The sequence below is a fragment of the Maylandia zebra genome, linkage group LG3, assembly GCF_041146795.1.
Source record: "Maylandia zebra isolate NMK-2024a linkage group LG3, Mzebra_GT3a, whole genome shotgun sequence".
NCBI classification, from domain to species: domain Eukaryota; kingdom Metazoa; phylum Chordata; class Actinopteri; order Cichliformes; family Cichlidae; genus Maylandia; species Maylandia zebra.
In genome coordinates, this window is record NC_135169.1 from 33,187,644 (window position 1) to 33,200,707 (window position 13,064).

General features: G+C 49.5%; 1 protein-coding gene across 3 annotated transcripts in view; it reads right to left on the minus strand.

Moving 5' to 3' along the window:
- svep1 (sushi, von Willebrand factor type A, EGF and pentraxin domain containing 1) overlaps positions 1–13,064 on the minus strand; it is a 120,213-nt gene that overhangs the window by 22,946 nt on the left and 84,203 nt on the right. For all 3 annotated transcript variants that reach the window (XM_076881725.1, XM_004574155.6, XM_004574154.6), the window contains exons 11-20: positions 10,386–10,517; positions 9,955–10,146; positions 9,375–9,496; positions 9,184–9,289; positions 8,883–9,086; positions 8,389–8,622; positions 8,118–8,279; positions 7,826–7,987; positions 7,212–7,373; positions 1,104–1,192 (exon numbers count right to left, since the gene is read on the minus strand). In XM_076881725.1, the coding sequence (XP_076737840.1) occupies positions 1,104–1,192; positions 7,212–7,373; positions 7,826–7,987; positions 8,118–8,279; positions 8,389–8,622; positions 8,883–9,086; positions 9,184–9,289; positions 9,375–9,496; positions 9,955–10,146; positions 10,386–10,517 (1,565 nt within the window). The remainder of the gene's footprint in view (positions 1–1,103; positions 1,193–7,211; positions 7,374–7,825; positions 7,988–8,117; positions 8,280–8,388; positions 8,623–8,882; positions 9,087–9,183; positions 9,290–9,374; positions 9,497–9,954; positions 10,147–10,385; positions 10,518–13,064) is intronic.

Below are 13,064 nucleotides of genomic sequence, written 5' to 3' on the forward strand. Positions count from 1 at the left end.
TCGAATTAAAAATCCTACAAGGTGTTGAATAATCAGGCCCTATCTAATCTTAATGACCTCATATTACTGTATCACCCCATTAGAGCTCTTCACTCTCAGACTGTGGGCTTACGTGTGGTTTCTAGAGTACTTAAAAATTGAATGGGAGGCAGACAAACGGTTCATTCAACAGGAAACAAGTGCAAATCCATGTTTATACAAACAGGCTTTTGTTTTTTCTATGAGTACATGCAGAATCTGCAGAGCTCCAAATGAATCCTAATTGTTCAGTTACACAAAACTAGAACAAGGAATATCTTTGCAAATGAGAAAAATCAGTGTTTGCCTGATGATTGGTTAAGCAGAGGGTGAGCGTACAAAGCAATTACTGAGCGACTGCACAGCTCAGCTGGTGTTAGGCAGCCTGTCTCCTGTCTATCGACAATCAGACACACTGCAAATGCTCACAGGCAGTTTGGCAAAGGTTTGCAAATAACCGCTGCCTAATTTATAAACACACAGATTGCCAACACAGTGTAATTACTCTGAGGCAATTTGTGCTGATGATAATTACACATCTGCATCTCTTTGCACTGGACTCCACTCCAATCTCTGCTGAGTGTTTGTATGCTGGTTATATTTCTTTATAAAGCACTGTCGCCTTTTACAGTTAAATCACCATCCTGCTCCAACTACATCACTTTTCCTGAGTTGCTGTTTTAAATCTATGAGGCTCTGCCTGGACTCTGAATGGAAGTAAGATCATGTGACTTTCAGTTTAAAGTGAGTCTTTGTGAACGCAGATAGCAACAGAACTGCAACAGAATTGCAATTTTTGATTATTTATTACAGTGAATCACTGAATTATAACAAATAAATTGCGTAACTTGACCTTTCAAACACTAATATATAACAGACTCAAAGTTGCTTTGAAGACAACCCCTGACTGCAATGATCGTAGACCTGGTCCTCGTCTTTAAAGCCAGATTGCAAGTTGCCTTAAATTTACACACGGTAGCAATCATTTTGTTCACACCACATTCTCCAGTCACTGTGGGACCGCCTGGTATTCAGGGCTTTTTTAATGGTAAAGAGTGGGACTTTGAGAAAAGACAAAGGCAAACCTGACTGCTGGATTGGTATTCATCAATGACCTCCACCTCGGGAGCTGCAGTGACGCTCTCCTCCTTTGGAAGAAAGCTGGAGCCAAAGCCTGACCATGACACCCAGAGAAAACACAGACAGTGTAAGCAAAGACAAGTTGGAAAAACACAGCGAGGATCTTTCCCTTTGCTACCAGACTGGCAGATGTTTGACATCCAGCTGAACAAAAACTATTCTTATTCAACTCTGGCAGCGTGTCCAAACCTCTGTTCATTCCCACCCTTCAGACACAGTGTTTTTCATTTCCATTCTGCCGCCGAGCAATAAAAGCCAAATTATTTCCATTTCCCCTGATCTTGTGCAGTAATCGTGTTTCAAGTTGGACCGAGCTGTCACACCACAAATCAGACAGCACACAACTGCAGCGGTGGCAGCACGGTCTTACACAGACGCGCAGCAGTTTCTTGTATTTTTACTCTCTGCTGACTTCACTTGGCATGTTCTCCAGATGTCTAACATAAATTAATTCACATGCCAACTCAGAAAAGCAGAAATGACACTGACATATAAATCTGACGTGTGAACAGAGTCAGCATACGGCTGCCAACATCAGACTTACATCAAAACTGGAGCTAAGAGTGAGACAAACTGGGCAGCAAATTTAATTAACACATTAACAATAAACTTCATCCCTTTGACAAGCTTGTGTCGGGACCTGATTTATCCAAAAGTCACATTAACGAGTCGTGAACGGGTGTTTTAAAAGTCACATTAATGCTAATGAAATTCACAGGAGGGGTGGGGGTGGGGGGCTTCTATAATTATTAATCAATGCAAAATCTGGTCCAAATGAACTGTAGCTACCTATTAAACCTTGCTTTGTTGTCATGTTTCGGCCGTGTGGCAGGCAGGATGAGGACCCAAATTGCAAACTCACACACATGGGGGATAAACTCAAAATGCAGCTTTATTGCTGATAAGTGATAAACAATAACGATGATACAAAAAGCAATACAAAACTACACTAAACTGGGAAAAGCTAAAGTAACATATACTGGAAGACACGGGGAGAACCACACACGGCATGAGGGAGAACGCGACGCCGAACAGAGGAAGACGCAGACAGAAATACACAGAGGGTTAACGAGGAAAGTGGGAACACACGGGGAACACAGGTGACACAGATAACCATAACGAGACAGGGCGGAGTGAACATAACACTGACGGGTACAGGCACAGAGGTTCAGACAGGAGGAGAGAGAGCACGGGGAAAACACAGACATAACAGGCTGGGGAAACATGAAACAACCACAAAGGGAGACGAGGGCTCATAAATATATAGAGGGCACACAGGGGGGAGAGAGCACGGGGAGAACTTAGACATAAAGGGCAGGGGAAACATGGAATAAAACATAAGGAGAGACGAGGGCTCACAGATACACAGAGGGGCACACAGGGGGTAAAAGCCATGAAGGGAAAACACTTAGGGAACAACACAACAGGGCAACTCAGAAAACACGGTCTAAATAAGGAACGAAATACAAAAATACATGGAAACTAAGAATACCGGGCCCACATGGCCCAGGACCATGACATCACCCCCCCCTAAAGGGCTGGCTCCCGACAGCCCAAACCCGAGAAACAAAAACAAAAACAGAAAACAACCCACCCAGGGCGGGAGGCGGGGGACCAGGACGGAGGGACCAGAACGGGAAACAAAACAAACAACAGAAAACACAGGAGCACATGACCATAGTCAAAATAAAGTTCAGGGGGCCGACCCAGAGCCCACAGGCACAAGAGTTCACGGGTCACACGGTCGGGGGGCCGACCAGGCGGGTGGCACAGGTGGCAGAGCTGGTCCGGAGGCCGGCCGCGCGGAAGGCAGCGGCGGCGGCGAAGGAGACGACGGAGCAGTTCAGGGGGCCGGCCGCGCGGAAGGCAGCGGCGGCGGCGGAGGAGACGACGGAGCAGTTCAGGGGGCCGGCCGCGCGGAAGGCAGCGGCGGCGGCGGAGGAGACGACGGAGCAGTTCAGGGGGCCGGCCGCGCGGAAGGCAGCGGCGGCGGCGGAGGAGACGACGGAGCAGTTCAGGGGGCCGGCCGCGCGGAAGGCAGCGGCGGCGGCGGAGGAGACGACGGAGCAGTTCAGGGGGCCGGCCGCGCGGAAGGCAGCGGCGGCGGCGGAGGAGACGACGGAGCAGTTCAGGGGGCCGGCCGCGCGGAAGGCAGCGGCGGCTCTCCAGTGTCAGGCGTGCTGGCCATGGCCCGGTGGGCACAGGACCAGACGAAGCACAGGCTGAAGGCTCGGAGGCTGCTGCAGCTGACGAAGGCTCGGAGGCTGCTGCAGCTGACGAAGGCTCGGAGGCTGCTGCAGCTGACGAAGGCTCGGAGGCTGCTGCAGCTGACGAAGGCTCGGAGGCTGCTGCAGCTGACGAAGGCTCGGAGGCTGCTGCAGCTGACGAAGGCTCGGAGGCTGCTGCAGCTGACGAAGGCTCGGAGGCTGCTGCAGCTGACGAAGGCTCGGAGGCTGCTGCAGCTGACGAAGGCTCGGAGGCTGCTGCAGCTGACGAAGGCTCGGAGGCTGCTGCAGCTGACGAAGGCTCGGAGGCTGCTGCAGCTGACGAAGGCTCGGAGGCTGCTGCAGCTGACGAAGGCTCGGAGGCTGCTGCAGCTGACGAAGGCTCGGAGGCTGCTGCAGCTGACGAAGGCTCGGAGGCTGCTGCAGCTGACGAGGAGGCTGGACCAGACGAGGCAGCTGACGAGGAGGCTGGACCAGACGAGGCAGCTGATGAGGATGCTGGACCAGACGAGGCAGCTGATGAGGATGCTGGGGCAGACGAAGCAGCTGAAGAGGCTGCAGCAGACGAAGGCTCGGAGGCCGGGCCAGGCGAGGTTGCAGAGGCTGAGGCCGGGCCAGGCGTAGCAGAAGCACAGGCGGATGTAGCCGGGCCCGGTGATGACGAGGCGGTCGCAGATGGCGGCTGGACAGGCTCCTCGGGCCCTCCAGCTGATGCGGCGTGAGGCTGAACGGGCCCCTCGGGCCCTCCAGCTGATGCGGCGTGAGGCTGAACGGGCCCCTCGGACCCTCCAGCGGAGACAGGAGGCTGAACGGGCCCCTCGGACCCTCCAGCGGAGACAGGAGGCTGAACGGGCCCCTCGGACCCTCCAGCGGAGACAGGAGGCTGAACGGGCCCCTCGGACCCTCCAGCGGAGACAGGAGGCTGAACGGGCCCCTCGGACCCTCCAGCGGAGACAGGAGGCTGAACGGGCCCCTCGGACCCTCCAGCGGAGACAGGGAGGTGCTGGCCGGGCTCACTGGAACCCCCAGCGGACGAGGTAGATGGCGGCGTGGGAGCCGCGGAGTCCTGGATGAGCTCATCCGAGCTTCCAGCAGGAGCTGAAGTAGAGCCAGAGAGACCTGAGACCCCTGGCTGAATGTTGAGCTGACCAGCGGACCGTACTGCTATCGGGGACTGGGCTACAGGAGCTACTGGAGCCTGCGCTACAGGCGGCACTGGAGCTACTGGGGCCTGAACTGAAACAGGTGGCTCTGGAGCTACTGGGGCCTGAACTGAAACAGGCGGCACTGGAGCTACTGGGGCCTGAACTGAAACAGGCGGCACTGGAGCTACTGGGGCCTGAACTGAAACAGGCGGCACTGGAGCTACTGGGGCCTGAACTGAAACAGGCGGCTCTGGAGCTACTGGGGCCTGAACTGAAACAGGCGGCTCTGGAGCTACTGGGGCCTGAACTGAAACAGGCGGCACTGGAGCTACTGGGGCCTGAACTGAAACAGGCGGCACTGGAGCTACTGGGGCCTGAACTGAAACAGGCGGCACTGGAGCTACTGGGGCCTGAACTGAGGGTGGCTGCGAGGGAGCTAACTGAACTGAGGGTGGCTGCGAGGGAGCTAACTGAACTGAGGGTGGCTGCGAGGGAGCTAACTGAACTGAGGGTGGCTGCGAGGGAGCTAACTGAACTGAGGGTGGCTGCGAGGGAGCTAACTGAACTGAGGGTGGCTGCGAGGGAGCTAACTGAACTGACCTGGGAGGAGAAACACGAGCAGGAAAAGGAGCAGGCTCAGGGTGCCGGCGGCGAGAGTGCCGCTTCTTTCTATCCGTGGAAGCGGGCGGGGTGAGCGGTGGAAGTCCCTGGCAACTCCGGGGACCCCCAAGAGCCAGTCGAGTCCCCCGGAAAGAGCGCTCGTCATGATCAGGAGCGAGCCACGGCTCCCTCCCGAACTCTTCCACTAGCTGTGCGCCTGCGGCGTGCTGCTGCCCCTCGTGATCGGCGTCCAGGACCCCCACAGCGTCCGCGGGACGCTTCGTGGAGGACGAGACAGGACGTAGCAGTGCGCGACGGCGGCGCTGACGCCGGTTCTTTCTGGAAGTGTGTACGATGGATGCTGGAGCCACCGAAGCAGAGGGTGGTGTGGCGGCGATCTCCTCGTCGTCCGCCCACATCCTTGCCAGGAAAGAGGCAGGCGAAGTAAAGTCTGAGCAGTGTGGGGAGGGCGAGCGGCTGGTCCGAGGCGGGGCAACAGGTGTGAGTTCCTCCTCTGAAATGAGCCAGGGCTTCCAACGAAGCTCGTCCTCCCGTAAGGCTAGCAATACCTGCTGTCGCTCATCATCGTCGAAATCTGTGGCCTCCACCATCTCGGTGCGCTGGGCTATGTAGCTTGACAGTGGCGGAGACGAACTGTGAGTTGATGGCGGTGCAGCGGTGAGCCTCAGAGTCCCTACTCTGACTGCCTCCGGCTCGCGAGGCAGCGGCAACGACAACCGTTTGCGGGTCGGGGTCGTAGGTGCGGAGGCGGCGTTTAACACCCTCTGGGCCAGCGTGCGAGCGCGAAGCTCCTCCTTCAGGGGGGTCAGAGAGTCGAACGCCTCAAAAAGCTGGGGAAACCGCCGGAGCTGTGGCGCTTGCTGAAGGATTGCGTCAATGGCCGCCAACCCGGTGGACACCACTCTGGGGTCCGTGCACCCACAGATGCGCGTCATGAGCCGGCAGAGCCGTTGCAGCTCCTCCCCAATCTCGTCCGAACTGTCCGCTGGGTCTGACATGGTCAGATCGTACTGGAGGTCCGCGGAGGGGTTGTGAACTGCTGGGTCCATGTTGTGGTCGCGTTCTTCTGTCATGTTTCGGCCGTGTGGCAGGCAGGATGAGGACCCAAATTGCAAACTCACACACACGGGGGATAAACTCAAAATGCAGCTTTATTGCTGATAAGTGATAAACAATAACGATGATACAAAAAGCAATACAAAACTACACTAAACTGGGAAAAGCTAAAGTAACATATACTGGAAGACACGGGGAGAACCACACACGGCATGAGGGAGAACGCGACGCCGAACAGAGGAAGACGCAGACAGAAATACACAGAGGGTTAACGAGGAAAGTGGGAACACACGGGGAACACAGGTGACACAGATAACCATAACGAGACAGGGCGGAGTGAACATAACACTGACGGGTACAGGCACAGAGGTTCAGACAGGAGGAGAGAGAGCACGGGGAAAACACAGACATAACAGGCTGGGGAAACATGAAACAACCACAAAGGGAGACGAGGGCTCATAAATATATAGAGGGCACACAGGGGGGAGAGAGCACGGGGAGAACTTAGACATAAAGGGCAGGGGAAACATGGAATAAAACATAAGGAGAGACGAGGGCTCACAGATACACAGAGGGGCACACAGGGGGTAAAAGCCATGAAGGGAAAACACTTAGGGAACAACACAACAGGGCAACTCAGAAAACACGGTCTAAATAAGGAACGAAATACAAAAATACATGGAAACTAAGAATACCGGGCCCACATGGCCCAGGACCATGACATTTGTATTGTATGGGACTATAGGAGAACTGTATTACTTTGTGCATGTTGCCTCCTGCAGTTACTGTATCACACTCCAAACCTACTTAACAGTGGTGCAAGAAGTTCCAATCCCCTGCTGAGCAGAAGATTTCAATATATATAAAAAAACAACAACTTCAATCCAACCTCAATGTTTTTATCAGGTCCCAAAATAAAATATTATCAAATCAGGACTGGAGTGTTTGTATCAGAGTGTTGCGTGAATATTGCACCCAGACAAGACTAGCAGTCGTGCACACTTACTGGAACAGTGCTGTATGGTGGTGGCCCCTGTGATTGTGGTGGTCCCATAGAAGGGACAGGAGAGGCAGTAAGAGCGGCCATGTTCAGGCTGGTAGTAATCTCTGGGACAGGGGTAACAGGGAACCAGACCGGTGCGGGAGAAATGACCTGCTGAACAGGGGACTGTCCAAGAGAGCCCATAAATCGAAAGAGGGGCGCAGGAAAAAATAGAAAAAGAAACATTCGAGGATTAGAGGAGCAGGTGAAGTGGCAGGATCACCCAAAAACATTTGAAACAAGCAGCATTTGCTGGTTGGAAAACACCTAACAGCTCCAAGTCTGAAAGGTTGTAGATTATTTATGTATTTTAACTTGGAAACCTGGGAACAAAACTTTTGAGTTTCTAGATTATTCCATCCAACTTTAAAGGGCAACTATCTAATTTTTCCAAGTAGGAATTAACTTTTTTGATATAATGGGACATCAGTGCCAAATTCCAACAAATATGTTTTTGATTAGAAGCTGGGAAAATATTGGTTTTCTTCTCAGGAATGATTAGGTCTCACCAGAGTGGAAATAAATTAAGTTAGCAAGACATTAGGGTAGTGTACTTTATGCCTGTCAAACTATATCACCTCCACACTCTGTCTCGTCCACGGCTCCTCTGGTGACTGTGGAAGTCTCATCGGGACAGACCTCACACTTTCTGGCTCCAAAAGAAGGCTGGAAGTGACCCAGGGGGCATGACTCACAGATCTCCAACCCATTTCGAGAGTGACTACCAGGCTTACACTGCCCTGAAAATAAATGAATATCACCACGTCACCAGCCAAATGAAACAGAAAAAAAATCCCATATATGAAAAATAACATTTAAATCTGAGCACAAAAAGACAGACGTCTTTCTGTTCATGTGCATGTTTTGTACCTTTGCACTCAGCGATGCTGCGGGAGTGCAGGTAGGCTGTGGAGGTTCCTTCAGGACAGGACTTACACTCCAGCTGACCCTCCTGGTCCTGGTAGGAACCCAGCCAGCAACTCTCACACTCATTATATTCAAGAGAAAAGTAGGTTCCCACTGGACATTGGACTGAAAGAGCATTCACAGTTAGAGGCTAGGAAAAGCAATACCGCAATGTGCTTTCATACTGTTATGAAGGGAACCCTGAGGTTAGGTGGGTGCACCTTCCTATACTCACCACACATCCTGCCTTTGAGGACTGAGCCCGGCCTGCAGAAGAGAGACGCCCTCTTGCTTTCCAGTGATTTGGGATCTGCTATAATCATCTCTGAAGACAAGTGGAAATTGGACAGCGGCTGCTTGGACAGTGTTCTCTTCAGTCTATTGGTAAGTTGCTCCAGCATCCGCAGGAGCCTCTTCTGATTGGCCACTTCAATTGAGTCGTTCCTCGACAGGGGCAAAGGGATGCTTGCTGGGAGAATGGCCAAAGTTTAAACGACTGAAACATAGGCGTGTCTGAGAGCAAGAAAATGCTGCACTAGAAAGATTATAGACATGCTAAGCTTCAAGCTTTTTGAGCTATTGTACGTTGTTCTTCGAAAATAAATAAACACATGATTCTCGCTCTGTTTTTGCTTGTGGCAACATTAATGTGCAGCCTTTAAAAAGCTTTTGACAGTCAGCAGTAGCAGCGTAGCAACTCAGACATTTGAGATCTCTTAAACATTCTACCTGTGATGTTGAAGTAGATCTGGATCTTGTGGTCTTTAGTCGGGCCTTTGATCTTTCTGTGCCTCTTGGTGCGGTGGTGAAGTTGCATGCTGCCGTCTTGGTTCTGGGTGGGGAGCTGCCGGGTGCTTGTGGCAAAGCCAGATTCAAAGTAGGCATAGTCCTGGGAGCCCTGAGTGCCCCAGTTGTCCCCCCAACCTCCTGGTACTAAAGGGTGTAAAACAAGAAGAGAGAAGATGATCGTGAAAATGTTTAATTTAAGACATAAGTGTTATATTCGGGGATTTTTGCCAGGTAATCCTACCAATAGAAAATCCATTCTCATAGTCGTAATTGTACTCCAGACAGTGTCCCTGTGACATCACCTCCAGCTTGCAGGTGACATCGTCATTGCCACAAATTTTAGGCAGCTGTAAGACAAACCACAAAATGCAACATGTATTCAAGAGTTGGTTCACAGCTTATCCATGTGTTTGCAGAGATAGAAGTCCTCACCATGCCTCCCAGTTTGCTGTTGAACTCTCCAGTAAATGACTTGACGAGGTCCACGTCGTCACAGCGAGATGCTTTAAAGAGCATCTCGAAGGGCTTAAACCCGTTGTTGGCTATACGGTTCACTGGAGAGGACATAAAGGACACTTCAGTCAGCACTACTATGGTAAAAAAAAAAAAGGTTATTTGCACTGGAGAAAACCTGTAGAGAACAGAGCGTGCACCAGTGGTATCAGATGTGACACTGATTAAGTCAAATACACAATAAAAAGGAGGGTCAGAGGTGGAGGGGGGTTGCAAAGAGGCTTGCAGCTGCTGTAGCCAGGTTAAAACAGCTTAAACAGAGCACCCTGTATGTATCTATGTATGACATATATGTATGTAGGTAAGAGGCCTGTATTTTCTTGCTGATTTTCATGGTCAAGTTAGTTGTGTTTTATTTATAGAATGTTTTGTTTTGGCGGTGGCACACTGATGTTCTCTACCTCCTAAAGAAGAAAAATTCTTCTTCTGAAACTGAAAATAAACAGTGAGGCATACAGCATGTATGTATAAACATATATATATATTCTGCCACACTAACATGAACAGTCTGGTCTGTCTGGAGAGTAGGCTGGCTCCCAGATGCCGTTGTAGGCACAGAAGTAGCTGTGGACAGCATCCTGAGTGAGGCTATAGCCGTCTTTACAGTGGAGAGTACAGTTGACTCCTTCCTCCTCTTCAGAACAGATGAACTCTCCATTCACTGGGACGTACGGCTGGTCACACGTTGTCCCTGAGCAAATACACATAATGCACTTCCATGGTTTTCTCAAGTCGGAGCTCAGTGTCTGATTACAATCATGCATGACTGCACAATGAAACTGAAAAATTCAGGCACTGCAAAAGGACACTGACACTGGTGTTTTGTTTTATTTACTGTGTATTTCATTCTCATCACACAAGATAAAAAAAAGAGAGAAAGGGTTCCTTGGGGTGCAGGTACGTCACTGAGATGCAGGGGTGCTCTTATACCTTGGACAGTTACTGTGAGGTTGCATGTGCGGCTGTTTCCTGCTGCATCAGTAGCGGTGTACTGCACCACAGTCTCTCCTACTGGAAACAGAGAGCCTGGACTGTGGCGACTGGTTACTGTGAGGCGACCGCCTGAAAGACAGACAGAGAGATGATTATTTCATTTCTGCTGACCCTTCCTGGTGATCTTGTTGTGAAAAAGCATAATCATATGGACTGTACAAAGAAGTAGTATTAGGTAGGTTAAAGCATCCTGTGAGTGTGAGACAGAAACTGCTGTTTTCAGAAAATGTGCCAGCTACCCAACTATTCATCAGTAAACTATAACCAAATACAAAAATAACATTTCTGTATCTGCATTTTTATGCTTGAATGATTCTCAGGTCAGGGTCAAGTGGCTTCAATATCAAAAATCTGAATTTTTTGCTACAAGGTCCGAGCTGAAAATTAGTGGAAAGCAGCCAATGTTCAAAGATCAAGAATGGTCCGAGAAACATTTAACGTTACAGACTTGTGCACATTACTGCACATTATGAAGAAGTCAATGTAAAATAACAGTTTGATGTGAGGGTTAACATGGAGCATCTTTTGGGGCTTTTAAACTGATTAAAATCAGAACATAGCGCTGCACGCAAATGTATCCATGATTTAATATTTTTGGTCTAACAGTGTTTTCTATTTTCCCCCTTTACACCTGCTGTTGGGAACTTATTTTTCCAAGTTTAAAAGTCTTCATCTCTAATCCAAAGTTACTCTGGTTTTCCTGCAGAGGGCACTCTAAGCCTTAGTTTATATTCCAGGACTAAATGAGTCACTCCTATGAACCATAGCTGTTATGTTAAACATAGGAATAATGTGTCTGGGCATCGCGTGGCAGCAGAAAAAAAAAGAATCCAGGTCTGGGAATTGAAAAGGAAACTTAAGAAAGTGACGGATAGAGCACTGGGAGAGGCTGCTGTGATGAGCGGAGTGTATGAGTGTGTTGGTGTTTAGGCTGACACACAGGTTGTGGACAAAGAACAATGAAACATCTGCACCAAGTGTGAGAGACACAGACGGGATTAAGGAGGAGGGAAAAGTGAGGGATCAACCTTTCGTTTAACTCTGATCCATCTCCTGTATTAACAGTAGCACCGCCGTTCCAACAGGGCTGACACATGTCTGGCCTGCTGGAGTCTCCCCTTATATTTAGCCCAAGTGTGTGTGTTTGTATGTGCGTGTCTCCAGAGTCATGACTATATATAGAGCTGGCATCAGGGTGTGGGCCTGGAAAAACAAAACACTGACGTCGAAGCAGCCCCAGGCTGACGTCGTGTGGACCTGAAGCAGCCGCAGTAGCCTGTTATTACAGTGTGTGTGTGTGTGTGTGTGTGTGTGTGTGTGTTTGATGGGGGTGCACCTCTGCAGGCAGGTGGGGAATGATCACTTTGGGGCTTTGGTGAGTGAGATGTTAATTTTGGCGCCTGTGTTTGGGTCTGAATTTGTGAACACACACACTCACACACACACGTAATCACTGTTAGTGTTATTTATGTACAGAGTCGGTGCATTACATGAGCCCGGCTGGAGCCCGAAGAAGTCTGGTTTGTTGTCTGTCACCACCCCAGCTGTTTGGGTACAGTCGGAGCGCCAGGACAAATTCACCCGGCTCTACGGTATTTAGTCTATCTGGCAAAGCGACCTTCATACAAACTTTTATAGCATTCAGATTTGGTTGTGTATTGAGTCCTGGAGTTGCCAGTTACAGCTTTATTGCCTGTCAAAACACCCTTGAAGAACATTTCAATGTTGAATTTATTGCTCTGTGGCCCCGTTTTAGCTTTTTAGAAACACGGCTGCAAAAAAAAGTTTGATAAAGAGCAGACTCAACGTGCCTTTTTCATTTCAGCAAGTTATTAAATCACAAATTCACAAAATACATAACATGTTGAAGATGAAGCCCTGCATTCAAATAATTCTGTCCTCTGTAATCATCGCAGTACATGTTTAATTTATCTCATCCTTCACTATATTATTCTGAATTAAAAAGAAAAAAAAGTTAATCCAAAGTGAAGCCTGAAGACATATTTGCAAATTAAGTCTAAGTCAGGAAATTCGCACATTAACCAGTAAAAAGAAGTACCTGCCTGTACTTTCGACTCACTTCATCTTCCCAGTAAGCCCACTAAGCACCGTCACTGCTACTGTACGAACTATTCTGCCTTCCCTCTCTCTTAGGTTAAGATGTCTGTTTATTTCTGTGGCTCCTGGTTTTTGGTTTTCCACAAAAGGGGATAGAAAACTGGCTCCTGAAACCTCATAGCCTTTTCTCAAGGTTGCCCTTCCTTAAAAACGGCTTCATGACACCCACAATTCGGATGAGACCATTTCTGATGAGGCTTCAGTGAACAGTAGATGGATCAACTGAAGGTCCAGATGTGCCTGTCAGATCCTGGGTCAGGTTTTTACTGAAATTCTTCCTATTTCCTATAGTTCACCTGCTGTGGATAATTTATTTTAGGCCTGACACTTTTCAGTTTTGAGAAAACCCCCCGAAAAGCTCAGATGTTTTTCTTTATAAAATAGCCAAAAATAACAAAACTCTTCTGTTAACTAATGTAATTAAGAATCTTTGCCTAGCTATGTGCAAACCAATCATGCTTACGTGCATACTTTCCCCCTAAAGAGTCATTCTGAGCC